Genomic DNA, 23,100 nt, shown 5'->3' with positions numbered 1-23,100 from the left:
ATGTGTACAAAGCGGACACAAAAGTACAGAATGCCGCCTTGAGCAATTGCCACAACCTTCACCTGGGCAATGCAGAAAAGCAAGCCGAAGGTAATCAATTATGCAGCTTATATACATGACAATCTGGTGAAGATGGGTAAAGAACCCCACCTACATTGTGCCAGGCGAGCTAATCACGAAAGTGATTTATGGGGCATTGCACGCCAAGGGAAGATGGCCTGACCCTCCATCACAAAATGATTGGCTAAGGCTCAAGGAAGATAAGGAAGAGGAACAGCCCAAAGCACCAAGGGTTGCCACAAGGTTGAAACGCCAGCTAGAGACCGTGCAAGAAGAGCAGCCAGAATTGAAAAAAGGAAAGAAGGAATATGTCCAAGTGCCGGTCAAAGAGACGAAATCACAGAACGCGGCACGGCTAGAGCGGCTCCTGGAAAGTTTCAGAGCAGGCCCTCAAAGGACATTTGAGCGAGCTATGGAAGTCGTCGCTAGAAGCAATGTCGGGATCATCCCGAAGGGTGCACAGAGACATATTTGAAGATTATATTAAGAATTTTGAGATTCTGGATGCCACAGCGGAAAATATCCCACATGTACCATTTAGAGAAGCAGAAGTGGAGGAAGTCCGATGGCAACTGCTAGAGGAGCAGGAAGGCCAAGAGAGAGAGAGGAAGACAAAAGCGAACAGGGATTTCAAGAAAAAGGTGACAACTCCACAGTCCAACCCACCGCCATCACCACCTCCTCATAGCCCTCCACATACTCAACAGAAGGAGGAGCAAGACAAACCTGAACATCAAGAAGATTCAAGGCAAAAACTGAGCCAAGAACAAGAGCAAAAAGAAGAAGCTAAGCCCAAAAGTGAGCAGCCAAAGCCAAATGAAGCAAGGTATAACACATTTCTAGACCTGCTAGCTGCCGGATATTCAAAAGAAGAGGCTGCCACAGTTGCATTTGACTTGGCAAGCACAGGGCCCAAAGAACAATTGCAGAGCCTGCAGTTAGTGGAACTTAAGGAGATGGCCATTGATACAGTGGACCTGCACCCACCCACCAATGATTGGGATGTGGTGATGACCAAGCTAACCGGGCTCCGGGCACAATCATTGGCCACAAAAAGTGAAATGGCTAATCTCAAAGCCACTGAAGTGCAGATCAAGCTTGAAGTCAACACCTTACAAAAACAAAGCCAAAGGCAGATAGAGAGAGAAGCAAAATTGCAAGCCAGTCTGGCAAAGGCATTGCAAAGATGCCAAGAAATGGAAAGAGAGAATCAGGAGGCAGCTCAAAGACTGCAAGGAGCCGAAGAGGAATATAGAAAACTCAGCAAGTCATTGATAGATGCAGAGAGGGAAAGGGATAACCTAACCCTACAACTTGCTGAGGAGTCCAAGGAAGTGGAGACCATGCGGAATGCCAAAGAGACGGCAGAAATAGAGCAGGAAGCTAGCCAGGATGAGGTCATTGAGCTCAAGGACCAGCTTAAAGTTAAAGATCAAACCATCCAGTGGCTACGGGCATCTCCTACCAGAGTCAGAGCTACTAGCTCGACTCACACCACTTCACAAAGTCTGATTTATGAAGAACAAATGAAAGAGCTCCAAAAGGAGTTGACCTTAGAGAAGAAGCAAAGGCTAATGATGGCAAAAGGGTCAGTGGTCATGCAAACACGCATGGAAGAAGAGCACAAGGCAATGCAGGATGAGCTGGAAAACATCAAGAGAAAGCTCAAGGAGGCGGAGAAGATCAATGCCGATTTGAATGACCTCCTTGTGAATATGGGAGAACAAGCAGAAGCAGAGAAACAGACATTCCAAAAGAAGATAGAAGAGCTAAGAGGCCAGAAGGCAGAAGAGCAGGCAAGCACAAGGCCAGCAGCCATGGAAGGAATAGATCTAGAAAATGTGGCAGATCCGGTGGACACACCCATGCAAGAGGAAATCCTTGTAGGACCCTCTCAAGAGCCACAAGATCTGACACAAGAAGAAGAAGAGAAGCTGCGAAAGGCAATAGAAGTGGAAATCAGAGAAACCACCAAAGAAGCCTTGGAATGGGAGCAGAAGGTCTTTAAATCCATGACCATTCAGAAGATAGACGCCAGCAACCTTTGGCGTGAATGGCTACAGCCCTCTCTCCCATATCCTTTGCTAAAGTATGAAGACGCTACAATCAACAAGAGAACCAGAGAAGAGCCAACAGTGCCACTGTACACAGCAGACATCTCCAAGCCTGAAGGGTTAAAGCTGATAGTCGACTCCCAGCCCAGGTGGAGAAAGGCATGGCTGACAAAGTATCCACAGTACCTAATCCATCTGGTAGAGGCACCAAAAGTCATCAGAGATAACCTAAGTTTCTGCCCTTTACCAAGGATGCGGACGTGGAAGGCCCAGGAGCTACTACAAAGAAGCCAACCTACTTGGCTAAACTATCCGAAGCTGCCAGGCTTGAAGGCAGGCGAGAGAATAAGTGTTCAATACATGGTGAAAACCCTAACGGGTGCCATCAAATTGTTCACTAGCTCACCTAACCTATCTTGCATTATGATGAGGAAGATTTCCAAAACACTTTTGGCAGTCTTCGAGACGGTCAAATTGGGCCAGGCGACAAACAGTATCTTCTTCTTTCAAGATACTTACAGATGTGCATACGATCTGTCTGGTCAGCCTTCCAAGGAGGTGATACATTCATTGTATCAAAGGATCATGTTTTTGCCATCCTATCACCTCCAAGCCTTTGAAGAAGCTTTCTACACCGGCTTCTTCACAATCAGCTCTGATATATTCGGCCCAACACTACTGGCTCAACATGCAAGATACGAGTCGCTACTAAAGATGAGAGAAACCATAAGATGAAGAAGCAGCTCAACAGCCATGTCGGGGATGACATGAGCAAGGAGGGGGGGAGTGTTAGAAGCTAGACACACCCTACGAAAAATGACTGCTCAGTAGATTATTATTTTTTGTAATTATTCATTTACTGAGAAAAAACCCGACATTTCACCTTGTAAATATTGGGGCTTACAGAAGTTTCCAGATTGTATCTCAGTTTTGACATTTAGATTGAGTAGATGGTTAAATTGGAACATTAGGGTTTGAGAATTGTAAGGTATTTATACCACTTTTTGACCTTAATGAAAAACCTTTTGTCATTTTAAAAAGTTTTGAAGTCTGTGAGTGAGCGTACTGTGTACGAGAGAGAGTGAGAGCTTCATCTTGACGCTACGTGCGTACCGGTGGTCGGAATCGAGTGTGGAGAAGTGCAGCGTGTTGCCCCCGATGAGAGCTACATGCCAATACCTACATTGCGCGCGTACGGTCCGATTTTTTGAGCTCCATCTACGAGCTTCATCTGGTGATTTAGTGAGCATACGTTGTCCGATTTTGCAATGCAGTATATCCATGCGTTCGCATTGAGTAGAGTGACACATTAGGCACTGTAGATTTTGGAAACGAAGACCTGCAAATTTCAGCCAAACATCCTACGTGATTTTTCACCGTGTGTTTTGGGTTGGGGTTTTGGTTCATAGACCTTAGGGAGAGCGACCTATTGGTGTTAGTAGGGTCTCCTTCAAGCTCTATGGTGTTTCGAGATTGTTTGATGGGTATTTGGCTCTAGAAAGCATTGTAGAAAGTTTTCTCTTATGCACTCTTGAAGGCTGTGACTTAGACACTGGGTAGAGACCTCTGTAGGAATTAGTTAGGAGTCGGTCGAGTGTAAGTTGACACCATATGCTTGCTTCCACGCGCCTGCGGGTCGAGCTTCGTCCTTAGCTGACAAATCTTGTTAGGTGAGTTCTCACTATGCTGACGTCCGTCGCGGCGTATCCGTCCAACACAGGTCAAGATTTGTTACCTCAGTTTCTTCATCCTTCTCTTCAATATTTTTCTTTGTAAGATCGATGCTAGATTGATCATCTCTACCAATCTCAATCAGTGGTTTGTGTGGATGAAATGCGCTCTCCGGTACGCCTTTGTAGAAAGAGGCAAATGATTTTATTTCCACTAGTGTACTTGCTACTGTTTGCACCAACTACTGTTCGTTTTCACTGGGGAGGAAAGAGAGGCTTGCTAGGAGATCTTGGTCTTCGAAGTCAATTTGAAAATTGACTTTCTCTTCCTTTCCACTGGGATCCTTCATGCCTGTGTAGATAGCAAGCACTGCAAGTGACTCATCTTCTCTGAGTCCTAACGTTTTGGCAATGTTGTCAAGGAACAGAAACTGACGAGATCGTACGCCACCACTGGATGCAAAGTGAGAATTTGGAGGTCCGGGACCTCTTCCAGCACCTCATCTCCCTCTATCATTTGATCTTCCTCCTCAGTGGAGTTGGGATCTTGCAAGAGTATGAGTGCCATAGATGCTTCGGCCTACTCATCTATCTTTTTGATAACTTCATTTGATTCCTCCACAATGGTCACAGGAGGTCTTTGGTTGACCTTTTCCTTTGATTTCCCTTGTCCATGCCCTCAAGCACAAATAATTCGAGAACCATGTCCCACGAAATAAATTGGGTGCCTATGCACCCCATGCTTAAATCCATGAGATCATCCTCATCCTCTATTCTGTAATTCCATTCCGTGCGGCCTTTAATAAACCTCAACAAGCGAAACCAAAAGTTTTTGTCAGCCGCATAGAGATGCTTCAAGAAATCCATTGGCAACCACACCGTGTCGGGTCCCTCAAAGATTATGGCATATTCCTCCATGTGTTGCGCCAAATAGTCAAGAAAGCTTATGAATGCCTCTGCATGAAGGTTGGTAGTGGCCTGCATGTCAATTGTCCCCTCGAACACACTGAGTAGTTCATGTGCTCGATTTGCAAGCCCTACTATTTCTAATTGTGCCTGAAGTGCATCAGTAGACGTGGGCCATGGGTTCGTTCGCGAAGAAGACTTTTTAAAAAGCACTTAAATTAATGTCAAAATAACTTAAAACTTTAATTTTAAACAAAATCACGCGACAAAGCATTGAAAGACACCAACATTGAAAATATTTGTGCTCCACATCAAATAAATTACATGTTACAATCAAAAACTTGAACAAGTTGAGAAAAAACAAGTATACGTAGAAACGAGATTCACGCCGTATGTATTAATGTAGAAAAAATCCCTGTTAGTTACAAGCTTTTATAAAAATACATCACGGAAACAAAACTTTCACACAAAAAGCTCTTCTCTTTTCTGGAGTGAACAATCTTTTCATTGATTACAAAGAGATATTGCTTGGGTAAGGTATATCTGAGATTAAGATACTCACAAAGGTGACTGAGATGCCAGTCATTGTTCATTGTAATGTGGTGCATTGCATCATTGTGGGGATGTATTTGCAGGACAGCTGATTCTCTAGCAGTAACCTCACACGGTCTAGTGCCTCCCATTCTCCCATTGTCAGCTTCCATCTTCAATAGGAAAAGACCGTCGACAAGATTTGCTTCACAATATGGTATATGAATATCACCTTGTCAGCAACTACAAAGCACTTGATTCTATCTCCCTAGTGGTTGACCACCTTAGTTTCCCATCAGCTACAACAAACCCGTTGATCTCACTTCCCCTTTTGCAAGTCCACATTGCTGGTGTCCTGTGAACACTCTGAAGTCAAAATATAAACACAAACACATGAAGAGACATAAACCATGCTACCATGGCTTTATGAGAACCATAGGTGCACTTCATTGCTGCTTTCACATCCACCTCAATTCTCCTTTTGGTTGTTGCGATCAAGGCACGGTCTGTCTTAGGCCATTCCAAACTCTTAAAGGTTGGTGAGTGAACAAGAGATAGATTACCATATCCATTTCGCCTAGTTGTGACATAAGTATGATTATTAAAAAAAAAAGGCACGTGAGGCAAGCTCAAAGGACTGATAACCAACATAAAGCAACCTGCCAAGCTCAGTGGGGATGGCCTCAAAAGTTCCTATGAAGGACTCTATTGGCTCCCACTCTACAAAATCGGATGGAAAAACATCTGTAAACATGAACAAACAGCAATGGAAATCTTATAGTCATCAAAAGCAACACACAAGGCAAAAATACTAAATAGATAACTGAAAAAATTGAAAGAGGAGTAAATTTTACAATTTGCGGGAAACCTTGATGGAGCCACTACTGTCACTAACTTCAGTTTTGAAGCAACATACACATGCTGCACCTTTGCAAGCCTCTTGCCATCTTGTGTTTGTTTGCACTCCATGATTCTTCCCTTCCAGTGGTGTGCTTGAGAAGCCATGTGTCTCCTTGAGACCTTGTGTGCACCTCTTGAGATGGGTTGCATTGTCAGCCACATCATTCGTTTTAACTCCATCATCACCCAATGTCCATTGTCGTCTTATACATTGCTACATGAAATGGAGTCAATGACACTCCTAGGTCGTCGAGTACCTGATGATTCCATGGGAAATAGTGTCACAATCTGCACACAAACACTTATGATTAGACATTGCACATCCATGTTCTAAGCTATATAAAGAGCAAGATTCTTGATGGTACACAAAGGTGAAGGATGCCACTTACTGCTATACTGCTCCACCTGCTTGTTGGCTTAATGTGGAAGATAATTGAGAGGGAAGTAGATCCTCTCTAGAGAGCTTAATTGAGAAGGAGGAGGAAACCTGTTGAGGAAAGAAAGAGGGATGATGTAGTAGAAGGATATGATGTAGACTTCAGCTGTACCTAGAGGTGTTTAGTGAAGCCCATGGAGAACTTTAGCTTGAGGAGAATACAGCCCTCAAGAATGCAGTAAGCTTGAGAGGAAAAGGAGGATCAAACTTTTGTTGCAGAGCTTTTGGGAGGGAAGACTGAAAAGAAGGAAAGAGAAACAAGGTGAAGTGAAGAGAAGTGAAAGATGGTACAGTAGAGAGAGAGGGAGGGAATGATCAGCACGTTTTTGGAGGTACCCCCTTTTAGGAGAGAGGGGGGAGAAACTGGCAGCCAATAGAGAGAGAAAGGATTGGTTTTTACTCAACTATTTTGAGAAAATTTTAGTTTTTTGAATTTAAAAGAGATTTTCTCTTTATAATATATAAGAGAGTACAAGTTTGACCACTTACTTTTAGGCCCTGTCATACCCACCATTTCAGTACACATGGCATCCACCCATTTGCCCCTTCCATAATCTCTTTTTTAATCCCATGGCAAATAAAGAGGCCCCCTTAGACCCCATTCCCTTCCTAATGGAGATGCTTGGCATGCTTGCTAACTAAGATGCTTGATGTTCTTGTCGTGCTTGCTGACTAGGGAGCTTGAGGTGCTTGTGGAAATACTACCCAAGCTTGAGGTGCTTTGTCATGCTTGCTGACTAAGGTGCTTGAGGGTAAGGTGTTCAAAAAGTCAAATCCAATCCCTACGCAAGAGGGGACGAGCCATAAAGCTAGGGGAATCAGAGACAACACACACACACACACACACACACACACACACACACACACACACACAAGGAAAGCCCAAGGCTCAAGAGGCAGCAAGGACACATGTCAAGACCCTACCCATGTTGCCCTCATGGTGTGCCTAAAGCCTACTAGTTGGCCTCCTAAGGGGTCCAATGATAAATTAGTTAATTTAATTAATTATTTTTGCAAATATTAAATCCTCTCTCTCAAAGGGGAAAGGGGGACACTTGTCCTAAGGCTACCCTTGTTTCTTGATATGCGTTATGCATGTGATTGGCCAGGCTTGCAGGGGTCCAATGAGCTTCCATGTTGAGCTACAAGAGGGGGTTGACCAAAGCAAGAAGGGGTGTTGCTTGGGAGGTATACTCTCCCACACACACTCTCATTGTGGGAAGTGAAAAGGGCAAGAACTCCATCTCCTTCTCCAAGCTAGTAGCGAGTTGAGATCCTACACCAACACTCTTGGCTATGGAATGCAAATCCAAACAAGAGCCCTGCTTCAATGCTTAAGCTTTCCATCTTCTCCATCTTCATTACTATGCTATTATGTATGCTTGCAAGAAGAGTGATGATAAATGAGGAACTATTTCTTTCTCCTATGGAATGTTTCTTCTTCCTCTTTCCTACCCTCATTCCCCGCTAGCTCTCTCCACCTTCAAAGGTGTTTGAGGCCTTGGGACTGAGGCTAGGGATAGTTAATGGTTTTTACAAAGTTTATGTGCTTATGCTCGTGATGCATGAAGCTTTCCATCTTCATTGCACCACCTAGGTCACAAGGAACACAAAGATTGTATTGTACCAAGTCTCTCTTAATGGGAGAATCTATAATACAAATGCCTATTCGAGGGGGAACCGGCTTCACATAAATCCGGTCCTCAACTACTGTCAAGTTCTCTAAACTCTCTCTCTTGCAAAAGTATTGTTCATGCCAAGTTAATTAAGCACTATGTTTATGTTGCTACCATCAACTAAGTTCACCCTCGATGCTCTCAAAGTAGTCTCACAAAAATGCTTTATCTAATTTTCCTAATTCCGCTACTCTCAAAGTTCATAGGCCATTTCCATTACACCTCAAGCACCTTGGTCATCAAGCATGACAAGCACCTCAAACACCTTAGTTAGCAAGCACGATAAGCACCTCAAGCTTGGGCCGGGTTCTTGCCTCAAGCACAGCCCTAGCTTACCTAAGGTCAAAGGACTATTAACACTAACCATTGGAGGTCTTTAATGAAGCTAACCCTCATGTCTTTAAGCTCCATTAACTAGCCTTGCTCTTTGACAGATAATTCCTCATTTGGACCCCTTTACCATTGACTCTGTGTTGAGATGGACCCGTAAGCACATGTCTATATTCTAACCCTTGTTCCCGTCTATTCTCCCACATTAAATCATCAGTTTAATGTGAGAAAATCATTTGGGTTGGTTAGATATTAGATTTTATGATACATCAAGGACACATGTCAAGCCCCTACCAGTGTTTCCATCAAGGTGTGCCTGAATCGTATTGGATAGGCTTAAAAGGGATCCAATGAGCATCTAGATTAATTGAATAATTATCTAAGCAATTATCAAGTCCTCTATCTCAAAAGGGAAAGGGTGACACTTGTCCCAAGGCTACCCTTGTTTCTTGATATGCATTATGCATGTGATTGGCCAGGCTTGCAGGAGTCCAATGAGCTTCCACGTTGAGCTAGAAGAGGGGGTTGACCAAAGAAAGAAGGGGGGTTTCTTAGGGGTATACTCTCCCACACACTCTCAGTGTGGGAAGTGAAAAGTGCAAGAGCTCTTTCTCCTTCTCCAACCTAGTAGAGAAGTTGAGAGCCTACACCAACACTCTTGGCTATGGAATACAAATCCACCCAAGAGCCATGTTTCAATGCTTAAGCTTGCCATCCTCTCCATCTTCATTACTATGCTATTATGTATGCTAGCAAGAAGAGTGATGATAAGTGAGTAACTATTTCTTTCTCCTATGGAATGTTTCTTCTCTTCCCTACCCTCATTCCACGCTAGCTCTCTCCACCTTCGAAGGTGTTTGAGGCCTTGGAATTGAGGCTAGAGATAGTTAATGCTTTTTACAAAGTTTCTATTATGCTTGCTTGTGATGCATGAAGCTTTCCATCTTCATTGCATCACCTAGGTCACAAGGAACACAAAGATTGTATTGTACCAAGTCTCTCTTAATGGGAGAATCTATAATACAAATGCCTATTAAAGGGGGGACTGCGGCTCCACATAAATCGGGTCCTCAAATGTTGTCAAGTTCTCTGAACTCTCTCTCTTGCAAAAGTATTGTTCATGCCAAGTTAATTAAGTACTATGTTTATGTTGCTACCATCAATTTAAGTTCACCCTCTATGCCCTCAAAGTAGTCTCACAAAAATGCTTTCTCTAATTTTCCTAATTCTGCTACTGTAACATTTAATGGCCTAAAATCTTATTTGGAGCGGAAATTAGCATGAACATAGTGGGCATTTCATTAGAATAGATTCCTAATGAGAATTACAAGAGTGCTTGGGTGGAGAGAGCAACAAAAAGCATAACACCTAGTTAGATAGCATCGACAATACTTTCAAAAGAGAGAGAGCAATTAAGCTATTGACAACAGTTGAGGACCGGATTTGCATGGAGCCGGTCCCCCCTCCAAAAGGCTTTGTATTATGGTTTCTCCCATCAAGAGAGACATTGTACAATACAATTCTTTGTGTTCCTTCAAGACTAGCTAGTGCAATGAAGATGGAAGCTTCATACACCAAGCAAAAACACTTAATCAAACACAACTTGAATTATCCCCGTTCTCAGACCCAAGACCTCACACACCTTCGAAGATGGTGAGAGCTAGCAGGGTATGAGAGTAGATTGAGAGGAAAAAGAAGTATCTTACGAGAAAGAAGTACATCTCCTCACATAATCACTCATATTAGCATAGCTTAGCTTAGTAATTAGCTTGGTAGAGAAGATGAGCATGCATTGAAGCTTGGCTCTTGGTTGGATTTGCATCCACATGCCAAGAGGGTGTTGATGTAGGCTTCTATCTCACAAGCTTGGAGTAGGTGATGAGCTCTCCATTAAAGCTTGGGAGGAGATAGAGTGTTTTCCCTTCACACATGGTCAAGTGTGAGAGTGTGTGAGTGAATGCCAAGCAAAAATCAGCCCCCTCTCTCTCTTGGGCGAGCCCTAGCTGCTAAGTTAGGCTGGCTTTTTCCTCATTGGACCTCCCCAGGTCAAGCCAATAGGAATTAAGCAGCATAAGTGATAGCCTTCTGACATGTGTCCCCCTTTCCCCTTTTGTGAGAGCTTTAGATAATTAAATAATTAAACTAAACTCTCATTGGACCCCTTTGCCTCCTGGCCAATAGGAATCAGGCAAGCCATGGGGCTTCTGAATGCTCATTGGACCCCTTGGGAGACTGCCCAATAGTCTTCTAGGACACTTAATTCTTATTGGTTTCTTTTATTAAATGTTTTTAAATTAATTAAACTAGATTTACTCTAGCTTAATTCTCATTGGTCCACTTCAAGGGTCTTCCAATAGGAATTGGGCACACCTTGTGGGCATCTGGCCTAAGAAGCTGACATGTGTCCCTCATTCCCTTTGTGTAAAGGGAGCCTGTGTGTGTGTGTGTGTGGTTTTCTCTCTCATCCCCTAGCTTTGGGGCTCGCCCCCTCCCATGTAGGGATGCAGAAAGACTTTTTGGGTACACACTAAGCATCCAATTTTCCCTAAGGTTAACCTTTGGACACAACCTTTGAATTTTGGAACCTTAGCATTTTGGAAGTCTTAATGGGCTGAACCTTAGGGTCTTTTTAGCCCGTTGTTTCACATGGCTCTTTTGCAGATGGCCCCCCCTTTGGATCCCTATTTTCCCTCCTTTGGATCCCTACTGTGGCCGGTCTGCTAACTTAACCAATATTCTAGCTTTTTCTCCCTTGGCACTTCCCCACATTAAATGATCAGTTTAATATGAGAAAATCATTTAGGAGAATTAGATATTGATTATTATGACATTACCTCTCTCTTGAAATCATAGTCGTCCTCGACTATGGTGTAGAGAAGATAAAGCATATACATGAGTCCTTTTCTTAGCGGGTAGAGGATCCCTATGTTACCCTACGACATCATTCCATAATGGATGACTAGTCCATTTGGCGCTTGAGAGCCTGAGGCTGCCGCAAGCATGTCTGTACATTAGTCCTATCAGTCTTCCATAGTAGAGTGACAAGCTCTACTTTGGTGTTTGGGAGACGTCGTCCCCGCAAACTTGATCTAAGCATGCATACTACTTCATTTTTGTGCACAAATCAAGAAAAAGAGAGTCTTATAAGACAAAAATTTTTGTTCATTTTTTTTAACATTTTGTACATTTGCTTACTCTTGGGAAGCATTGTAAGCATTGACAAGGTTTAGGTTATCCTTTAATTGTATGCCTTGCATCCATCTAGCATCTTCAAAAGGATAATTCTTAAACTTAATAAGATATCGTCTGATAGTCTTACCGCCTCTTAATACCTTGTCTTCATGTCGGAGAATGGACTCGGGCTGCAGCACCTCCTCGTGGTCCTCGATCTCCGGTGGGTCTTCAATAGTTGGTTCTTGAGGTGGCTCTCCTTTGTAAGGCTTTAAGAGGCTCACATGAAAAGCATTGTGTATGAGCCAATGATTGGGCAACTTAAGTTGATAGGCCATCTCATTGATTGGCCTAAGAATCTGGAAGGGACCATAGTACCTTTTTGCTAGTTTAGCATAGTACTTTTGGTGGCCCGTAGGATTCTTGCCCGTAGTGTGCCTTAATCGAGCCTTGGGAAACTTTAACAAGACCCAATCGTTTTCTTTAAAGGCTTGGGCTCTTCTGTGCTTGTCAGCAGCAGCCTTTTGCCTTTGCTGTGAGATAGAGATAGCATCCTTAATCTTTTGGAAAGATTCTTGTAGGTCTCGGCTATACTCATCTGCAGCGAAGATCTTCCCATGTACCTTAAGTAGCAAGGGACTTTTTGATCTTCCCTCAATTACCTCGAAAGGTGCTTTTCCTGTAGAAGTATGTACAGTGTTATTGTAAGCATACTCTACTAAGGGTAAGTACTTCTCCCATTGGGATCTTTGATCTACTTCCGTTACATAGGCTTTTAGTAGATCGAGAATAGTTAGGTTAGCTATTTCACTTTGGCCATCAGTTTGTGGATGATAGGCCGAAGAGAAGTTTAGCCTTGTTCCTAAATTCTCAAAGAGACCCTTCCAGAAATTACTGGTCATTCTAGGATCTCTATCCGACACTATGGACATTGGCAAGCCATGGTACTTGAAAATTTGCGAAATGAAGAGGGTTGCCATTTGATGGGCTTTGATAGTCTTTTTGACAGGTATAAAATGAGCTTGTTTACTGAACCTGTCTACTATCGTCCATATTCCCGTATTCCCATGGATAGACTTAGGCAATCCAAAGATAAAATCCATGGATATGCTCTCCCATGGTGAATTAGGGATTGGCAAGGGTTGAAGCAATCCAAGTTGCTTCCCTCTATCAAATTTTGTCTTTTGACATACCACACATTTGGAAACATACTCATGTATGTTCACTTTCATGGTAGGCCAATAGAAATATGTTTCAATTCCCTTTAGAGTAGACTGAATCCCTCTATGCCCCGCATATGGGGGAGCATGAGATTCATACATTACTTTATCACGTAGTGAGTTAGTAACGCATAGTCTATTGCCATAGAGAAGATAGCCATCTTGTAAAGTAAATGGTTCTTCTTTCTTCCCTAAGGCAAGGGCTGAAATCACATCTCTAAAATCGGGATCAATAGCATACTCATCTATCATTAAAGATAGATCATTGTGAGTTGCTATGGAAACCGCATTCACTCTCGGTCGTCTTGAGAGTGCATCGGCTACTTGATTATGCTTGCCAGCAATGTGAGCAATATGAAAATGAAATTGCGAAAGGAAATTTGCCCACCTCATTTGTTTGTCGGAGAGCTTGGTCTGCGTCATGAAGTACTTAAGACTTTGGTGATCCGTTCGCAGAATGAAAGGAGTCCCCAATAAATAGTGCTTCCATGAGTCTAAGGCATGTAGAACTGCAAGGAGTTCTTTTTCGTATATGCCTAGAGCTTGCTCAACAGGGTCGAGCCTTCGACTCTCATAGCCTATGGCGTGCCCTTCTTGGAGCAAAACAGCCCCAAGGCAATCACCACAAGCATCACATTGGACCTCAAATGGTTTTGAGAGATCCGGTAGTGTAAGCACAGGTTGAGAGATAAGCTTTTCTTTAAGCTTTTCGAAAGCATTGTTCTCCTTAGCAGACCACGTATACCTAACATTTTTCTTTGTTAGGTCATGTAATGGTCCCGCAATTTGTGAGAACTTTTCTATGAAGCGTCTATAGTATGCACACATACCTATAAAGCTTCTTAGTTCATGAAGATTCCTTGGTTTAGGCCATCCTTTTATTACCTCTAACTTGGATGGATCCATTTGGATTCCATCTTGAGAGATAATGTGACCTAAATATTGAATCTCTTGCAAGAAAAATTCACTTTTCTTTCGATTAACATAAAGTTTATTCTCTCTTAAAACTTGAAATATTATCTGGAGGTGTTGCTTATGTTCCTCTAATGAATTAGAGTAGATGATAATATCATCAAAGAACACTCCAGTGAAGGTTCGATGAGGCCTGAACAGCTTCTCCATCAAGCGGTTAAATGTGGCTGGTGCATTAGTCAAGCCAAAAGGCATGACAATGTATTCGTAAAGACCAAATGTAGTACGAAATGCGGTCTTTACAATGTCTTGATCAACTATCCTTATTTGATGATAGCCACTTTTTAGGTCAATCCTACTGAAGTAGGTCGATCCTTGTAGCTTATCAAATAGGTCTTCTACCCGTGGAACGGGAAACCTATTCTTGATAGTGATCCTATTTAGTGCTCTATAGTCGACACACATACGATATGTACCGTCTTTCTTTTGCACTAATAGCACAGGTGAGCAAAATGGAGATGAGCTAGGCCTAACCATGCCCTTCTCAATTAACTCATGCACTTGCCGCATAATCTCCTCTTGTTGAGCTTGAGAAACTCTATAAGGAGGTTTGTTAGGCGGTGAACTTCCTGGAAGAAGTTCAATTGCATGGTCGTCATTACCTCGTTTAGGAGGTAGCTCACAAGGGATGTCGTCAATAAAGACATCTTGAAACCCCTTGAGAAAATTGGATAACTCTAATTCCTTTTGGTTACTTTTATTTTCTTTTGCTAAAGCATTAGGTTCATTTTGAGAATCTTTAACAAAAATCATGTACACGGAAATAGAGCTCTTTATTGACTTGTTGAAAGCTGGTGTATGTACAATGGGGATGGTGTTACCCATCTCCCTAGCATCTATATACATGTCCTTTTCCCTGAACTTAAAGGAGATTCTCCTTTCAGGAAATTTAACATGGGCAGCCAGACGGTCAAACCATGGTGCCCCTAGGATTACATCCTCATGCTTGAGAGGAGAGATAAAGAAATCCTCTTTGTCCACATAGCCTTGGACATGAAGCCTCAATTTCCCGATTAAGGGAGTGACTGAAGCTTCTTGCCCCTTGAAGGCACTGTCTGCGGGTAGGATATCTCCCATCTCGTAGGATTGTATGCCTAGCTTGGTGGCTAACTCCATAGATATGAAATTGTGAGTAGAACCAGGGTCAAAGAGAATAAAAGCATCATGTTCTCTTACCTTTCCCCAAGCATGGCATAGAGGAGATCCTTTGTGATGAGTTTGGTGAATCTCCTCCTCTTGGATTTCAACCAAAGAAGCTCTAGGAGGATCTTGGCGGTTGTTCTTTTGGGGACAAGCGCGGTACGCATGCCCTTGTTCGCCGCACTTGAAACACCGGTTATCTTTACGATAACGCTCAAGCTCTTCAGGAGAGAGTTTATTCTTTCCTTTGTAAACTCCCTTCTCTTTAGCTTTGTTGGAATTGCCCTTTGTTGGAATTGCCCTTAGGAGACTTTCAAGCGCGGTACGCATGCCCTTGTTCGCCGCACTTGAAACACCGGTTATCTTTACGATAACGCTCAAGCTCTTCAGGAGAGAGTTTATTCTTTCCTTTGTAAACTCCCTTCTCTTTAGCTTTGTTGGAATTGCCCTTTGGACATTGTCCTTCCCCTTAGGCTCATTGGAACCCTTGTTTTCCGGGGGCTTATTATTTCTTTTACCCCCCGTTTGGAAATTGATTCGCGAGGCCACCATAGTATGGTGTATTACCGCCAATATGGTACGTGGCCTTTGGGAGTTGACATACTCCGCCATTTCTTCGGTTAAGCCCGCACAAAATTGTTGCTTTTGCTCTCCAAAATCCAACTTTTTGAAGACAGTGGCTTTGAGTTGTAGGTCCCAAAACTTGTCTACATATTTGTGGATGGATTCATTGGGAGAGAGCTTTAAGCTTCGCCATTCGGTGAGTACTTTGTCTTTGGCATCGGTGGCCAAAAACTGCTTCATAATGGAAGCTCTTAAAGCCTTCCATGTTCGTGGAGCTTCACCGTTGGCTCGTAGGCTAGACCACCATTGTCTGGCGGACTTTTGAAAGTGCATAGCTACATGGCGTAGCTTAGAGGACTCCGTGAAGCCCTCATCTCCAAACGCCGCATCGAATTGCTGGATAAAGGCCAAAACTTTGTCTGTAGCACCGAAGGTGCCATCATAGGTAAGGAAAGAGATGCTCTTCCCTCCCTCTTTGAATTTCTTCAGCTTGGACGACCTCTTCCATGCGGCATAGGATTTCCTATGGCCTCTTCTTTTTGATGGTTCAAAAGTTGCACCATCACTTTCTTCAGAAGATGAAGAATTTGAAGAAGATGGAGAAGAGGGTGACCTCTTTCTCGCCTTTTTCTTGTCTTGATCTTTGTCATCTTCACCATAGCTTTCATAAGAGGAAGAGGATGAAGAAGATGGAGAAGAGGGTGTCCTCTTTCTCGCCTTTTTCTTCTCTTGCTTTTTATCATCCCTCTTTGAATTATGGCGTGGAGAAGAGTGTGATGGTCTTCTCCGCTTTGGTGGTGATGGAGAGCGTTTAGCCCGCCGTCTTCGTGGAGCCATCTCCGCCGAGGTGGCGGGAGACTCGCTTCTTTCTCGTTCCTTCGGTGGAGGCTCTTGAGTTCTCCTTTGGGAAGGAGATGCATCATCAAGAAGTAAGTTCTTGAGCCCTTCATATGGATTCTCTTCTTCTTCCCGAATCGGAGAGAGACCTCTTTTGGTAGTCTCACAAGGAGGCTTCCTAGGTGTTCTCTCGTCATGGTGATGAACTTGGAGAATCCCGTGAGCACGGAGCTGCCGTTGCACTTCACTTTGGAGAGATGGATTGCCCATGGCTTGTTGAAGCCTAGAAACAAGATAATTAACAAGCATTGAAGCATCATTAGTAGCTTGCTCATGAGCAAAATCAAAGTTATCAACATTAATTTCACTCTCTTTAATATTGTCAGCCATTCTAACAACTTTTAGGTGTAAACTTTTTAGGTGTACTTTGGCACTTCAAGCCCTAGTTGCTACTCCTCTTTACCCCTTTAGAAAAAGCACTCAAGCTACTGTACCCGCGGCTCGAATACCATTAATTGCAAGGAATAGAAGAGAAGGTCTTTCGACACCAAAACAGCACCGGCTCCTGTCAAGCTTCTAATAGCTCAATAGTGGTTAAGCCGTAGGCAAGCCCCGTAGGACTCCACTATTAAGACCATAGCTCTCGACGGTGATGCCCCGTTAACTGCACAAAGGCAGGCGCACTGCAAGGCTGAAAAATCCCTATTCTACTTACTCACAGGCAATTAATAATACCAACCATTTGTAGCTAGCTTGAGGACCTCCCTTCTTGAGCAAGAAAAGAGAAACCTTGAGCTCTGATACCAATGTAACATTTAATGGCCTAAAATCTTATTTGGAGCGGAAATTAGCATGAACATAGTGGGCATTTCATTAGAATAGATTCCTAATGAGAATTACAAGAGTGCTTGGGTGGAGAGAGCAACAAAAAGCATAACACCTAGTTAGATAGCATCGACAATACTTTCAAAAGAGAGAGAGCAATTAAGCTATTGACAACAGTTGAGGACCGGATTTGCATGGAGCCGGTCCCCCCTCCAAAAGGCTTTGTATTATGGTTTCTCCCATCAAGAGAGACATTGTACAATACAATTCTTTGTGTTCCTTCAAGACTAGCTAGTGCAATGAAGATGGAAGCTTCATACACCAAGCAAAAACACTTAATCAAACACAACTTGAATTATCCCCGTTCTCAGACCCAAGACCTCACACACCTTCGAAGATGGTGAGAGCTAGCAGGGTATGAGAGTAGATTGAGAGGAAAAAGAAGTATCTTACGAGAAAGAAGTACATCTCCTCACATAATCACTCATATTAGCATAGCTTAGCTTAGTAATTAGCTTGGTAGAGAAGATGAGCATGCATTGAAGCTTGGCTCTTGGTTGGATTTGCATCCACATGCCAAGAGGGTGTTGATGTAGGCTTCTATCTCACAAGCTTGGAGTAGGTGATGAGCTCTCCATTAAAGCTTGGGAGGAGATAGAGTGTTTTCCCTTCACACATGGTCAAGTGTGAGAGTGTGTGAGTGAATGCCAAGCAAAAATCAGCCCCCTCTCTCTCTTGGGCGAGCCCTAGCTGCTAAGTTAGGCTGGCTTTTTCCTCATTGGACCTCCCCAGGTCAAGCCAATAGGAATTAAGCAGCATAAGTGATAGCCTTCTGACATGTGTCCCCCTTTCCCCTTTTGTGAGAGCTTTAGATAATTAAATAATTAAACTAAACTCTCATTGGACCCCTTTGCCTCCTGGCCAATAGGAATCAGGCAAGCCATGGGGCTTCTGAATGCTCATTGGACCCCTTGGGAGACTGCCCAATAGTCTTCTAGGACACTTAATTCTTATTGGTTTCTTTTATTAAATGTTTTTAAATTAATTAAACTAGATTTACTCTAGCTTAATTCTCATTGGTCCACTTCAAGGGTCTTCCAATAGGAATTGGGCACACCTTGTGGGCATCTGGCCTAAGAAGCTGACATGTGTCCCTCATTCCCTTTGTGTAAAGGGAGCCTGTGTGTGTGTGTGTGGTTTTCTCTCTCATCCCCTAGCTTTGGGGCTCGCCCCCTCCCATGTAGGGATGCAGAAAGACTTTTTGGGTACACACTAAGCATCCAATTTTCCCTAAGGTTAACCTTTGGACACAACCTTTGAATTTTGGAACCTTAGCATTTTGGAAGTCTTAATGGGCTGAACCTTAGGGTCTTTTTAGCCCGTTGTTTCACATGGCTCTTTTGCAGATGGCCCCCCCTTTGGATCCCTATTTTCCCTCCTTTGGATCCCTACTGTGGCCGGTCTGCTAACTTAACCAATATTCTAGCTTTTTCTCCCTTGGCACTTCCCCACATTAAATGATCAGTTTAATATGAGAAAATCATTTAGGAGAATTAGATATTGATTATTATGACAGCTACTCTCAAAGTTCATAGGCCATTTCCATTACACCTCAAGCACCTTAGTCATCAAGCATGACAAGCACCTCAAACACCTTAGTTAGCAAGCACGACAAGCACCTAAATCTTGGGTTGGGTTCCCACCTCAAGCACAGCCCTAGCTTACCTAAGGTCAAAGGACTTTTAACACTAACCATTGGAGGTCTTTAATGAAGCTAACCTAAGGTCTTTAAGCTTCATTAACTAGCTTTTCTCTTTGACAGATAATTTCTCATTTGGATGCTCGTTGTTAGTGGGTCACTGTGGCGGGCGTCTGCAGCATAGCTTTTTGTACTAACATAATGTCAATATGCAAGGAAGCGACTCAAGATGGGGCACGGAGACTTAATGAGAGTGTGAATCTCTCCAAAGTGAACTCAGAGGGCTACTCATACTATGACAAAAGCAAATCAACCACTTCCTAGTCAGAGAATCAGTATGCGTCCAATCTCACGGCTCTAGGTCATCACGCCTTTTCAACACCCAAACGAATTCGGAATGCAACGAAACTTAAGGATAGGTGCTACAACACCTAGGGGCACAATCCTACCAAGTTTTGCAACCATCTTGGAAGGTACATAAATCACAATCTATCACAAAAAAATATGCAAAAAATTGAAACGAAACTATACAGAAAGGTCGCCCTTAAGCATAGAAACACTTATCCATGGTCAAAACATCAAAAAACAACCATTTTAACCTTCAAATCAATGCATTTAGCTCACAAGCAATGTGTCGTGAATCACAGCAGAATTGAGAATGGTTATACTTAAATTGTAAAGCAAGAGACAAGGAACACAATGTGCTATTCGGAAATGAATTCTAATTACCAATCCAGGAGAAAAGAGGATTACAACTTGTAGCAGCAAAAGGCTCTCACAATGAACGTTCAAAACTCCTTGTAGCTAATGATATCCTTTTGTCTTAAAGGCTAAGGGAACTTTCCCACGTCCATTCAACCACTTACAAGGGGTGTAGTCTCAGAGAGGCTAAGAGGGTATGCCAAAATATATTACAATTAAAAATCTTTATTAGCTGAATTACACCACTTTGTTTGAAAAAATGAACGAGTATTACGGGGTTTTGTGTACATCTACCTGTTATGTGTCAGTCCGTTGTGTCCACCAAACATTACCCCCTTCCTATTCATTGCACGTCCTCGTGCGATCTATCTCTAAGTGTAGTCTATTGTCTTATCTCTATCGTTGCAATGAGGTCCACCTTGGCCACCAGCTCTCTGAAACTGTTAATGCTGAGAGTACTTTGATATGCTATATGGCGTGCTGGTAGATCTTTTGTCATGGGATTGAATATGGAGGAGTCTACCTCGAAGAAGCCAATTATGAATGCCTCCTCAAAATTCTGCATGTAGTGGGAGGGTAGGAACATGACTCTTGCATAGAATCCCATGATGATGTTCTTGCTTGGGATTTCTGTCTCCATATTCCAGCAAAGCCCTCTTGTGCCTTCCACAAAAATCTGCCAGGGATGCTCCGCTGCCTCTATATCATTGAAAGCCATTATGCAAGTGATTAGCATCTTGGCAGTTTTCACGAGCATCTGGCATGCAAGATCTGGGATCTCCTTCATCAAGTTAATGACCCCTTTGAGTGTCTAAACCATATACTTCTCTGAGGGGGGGGGTTGTTATTGATTGGCTTTGTTATAACAGGGTAGTTCAACACCGCCGGCCTTTTGCTTTGCCAAGAGTAAAATCTGTCCCAGGATTGTTGTCTATTGATGGGACAGTAAGTTGGGTCAATCCTGAGGTGTTGGGGAGCATTCCTATAGTAGGTTTTGTATGTTGGTCGTTGCTCAAACCACTTCTTTCGCTAGAGGGGTTGATTGTGAATAATGGCCTGACTTTGAATTGTTGTGACAGAAACATCCCTGTATTCCCCTCGGCTATTTGGTTCAAGGTCAGGTAGCATTCTTTGCTGCCATAATCTAGCCTCCTACCTCATCAATGGCAGGGCGATCATCTCATGCCCGAGGTTTTTTACCACCTTATCTAGAGTGATCATGACGAGGGCAGCCGATTCCAGCACTTTCAATTCATACTGCATATATTCTTTGTGCGAGGGGTCTTTGATTTCTGAGATCCATCCCTGAATTTTGTCCTTGGCCGAATCCAAAATGGATGTTGTGGCTGGATCTGCAGATTCTTGCATTGATTTTCCAGTGCTTGTAGTTGGCACATCTGTTTGGTGAGTGTTGAATGTGAATTGCTCAAATCCTCCTTCTTGCTCAAAGTCTAATGGGGCTGTTTGTTGAGGCTTTGCTTGATTTGCCCTCAGAGTCTCCAAGTCCCCCCGTGCCTCTACCAACTTCTTCCTCAATTCTTCAATTTCCTTGTCTTTGGCTTTTTGCAGGGCCCTATGTCCTACTGTCATGATTTTTCTATCATACTTCCTGAGCCAAGGCCTCTTTTAGATCTTTAACCTCATGGTTCAGGGAGGTTTATCTAGCAGTCATGGTTGAGGAGGTGGGAGTCTCTTGTATGGCTAAAAGCTGAGTCAGAGTCTTGCTAACCACAGCATATGACTCTTGCAAGTTTTCATTCTGTTTTCTTTCTTTGATTAGTTCCTCCTCGAGGTGTTGCTGCTCAACTTGCAGGGTAGTGTTGGCCTTATTAAATTGTTGCACCTCCTTGCAATAGTAGGTTACATTTTCATGTTCCCTTTGCAACTCAGATTGGATTTGTAGCTGTGCTTTCTCCAATTCCTCTATTCTTTGTTTTAGCTGCAATGTATTTTTAGCTGCTTTAGATGCATCTCTTTTGGTATCGTCTAGATCTAGCTTGCGCAGGTTGTAGAGAGCCCTTTGGCATTGGAACTGGAGCTTGACATGCTCTAAATGAGCATCAATATCAAATGACTTGATCATTTCTGCTCCCTCCTCGACTACAGCTTGCGATCAAGGCGATCTTGGTTTTTGCTAGCTTCTTTGACCTTGATCTGATGTCCCAGTCTCATCAGTCGTGTTTCCTTCAGTTTTAGTTCTTCTTTAGCTGCTGAAATTGTGGTAGGCTTTGGTTTTCTTGCCTCTGTTTCTTGATCTGTCTTTTCTTTCGACTGCACTTTCTCCATTCCTTGCTCTGGGAGGTCTACAACTTTTTTTGTCTTTTCTATCGTAGTCTTTGAAGGTACTTCTTGGTCTTTGGGAGAATCAAATTCTTGACCATATTGGCTAAGCGTGTCTTCCTCTTCCTTCCCTTGTGAGTTATCTTCCTCTTCCTTGGTCTGAGTGGATTCATCAGATGATTCGAGATCATCGATGCGTGGTCTCTTTGCCTCTTCTTTCTCTCTTAGATCCATCTTTCATTTGAGGTCGTTTTGGATCCGCTGCTGCATGGCACTGGCAATCTCTCAATTCTCTTTGGCTTCTTGTCTTTTCCACTGCTTGATCCGTTCCAGAGTTGTTGTTTGCCTACATAGCAACAAAATGTTTTCTTCTTCTTCTTCTTCTTTCTCATCATCAACTTCTGTTCCATGACTTCTTTTGTCTTCATGCTTTTGTTGGCGAATTCTTTCCCTCAGTGCCTGCGCTTCTTCCATTGTTCTCCTGGCTTGAGTAATTGGAATGGCCTCTGCCACACGTGCCGTTCGCTTCTCAATCTTGTATATCCTAGGGAGAAGTGATTTTCATGCTCCTCTTCTGAAGACTGGTATTCCAAAAGGGTATCTCTTTGTTGGGACCCAGCTTCCTGCATACTCGTAGCATTTGATTCTATCTTTCCGCTCTCAATGTCCTTTCTAGTTGCACTTTGCCTTGTTTGCTTAGCTTCTGGTTTCGGCCTTGTGGATGGTCCGGCCACCGGTCTTACTACTCTTTTAGATTTGTGAATCAAATCTCTCTGCGCTTTTGCGGTGGTAGATCATCAATCATCCCTAATGCTTGATAGGCAATCCACGTCAGCATTGGTCTCGCATTCATGTAGGTTCTTGCTTTTTTGGCTCCCCTTTAGATTTGCTTTGACGATGTTGTCGAGGAGGTAATTTACAAAGTCGTAGCTGACGACTCTTCTCTTAGCTAGACCCATTGCCATTACTATTGCCATGTGCAATAGCGGTTTCGTGTATCTTGGTGGCTTCTGTACCTTGAAGTGTTGCAATATGAGGTGCAACGGCAATTCGGTTTGAGTAAGTCAAATCCTGATATGTCAACTTGTGGCCTCTTTGCTTCAGGAAAGCTTTGTCGATGTCTATTG

At 43.1% G+C, this 23,100-nt stretch overlaps 1 protein-coding gene across 1 annotated transcript in view; it reads right to left on the bottom strand.

Moving 5' to 3' along the window:
• The window catches only part of LOC147429447 (uncharacterized), a 94,840-nt gene extending 73,557 nt beyond the window's left edge, over window positions 1–21,283 (bottom strand). The window contains exon 1 of the mRNA XM_086495021.1: window positions 20,850–21,283. Within this exon, the coding sequence (XP_086351147.1) occupies window positions 20,850–21,283 (434 nt within the window). The remainder of the gene's footprint in view (window positions 1–20,849) is intronic.
• Window positions 21,284–23,100: the final 1,817 nt, after the last annotated feature.

This window comes from Adiantum capillus-veneris, chromosome 22 (genome assembly GCF_014529385.1).
Source record: "Adiantum capillus-veneris isolate H3 chromosome 22, ASM1452938v2, whole genome shotgun sequence".
Taxonomy (NCBI): domain Eukaryota; kingdom Viridiplantae; phylum Streptophyta; class Polypodiopsida; order Polypodiales; family Pteridaceae; genus Adiantum; species Adiantum capillus-veneris.
This window is presented reverse-complemented; position numbering and strand designations above follow the sequence as displayed.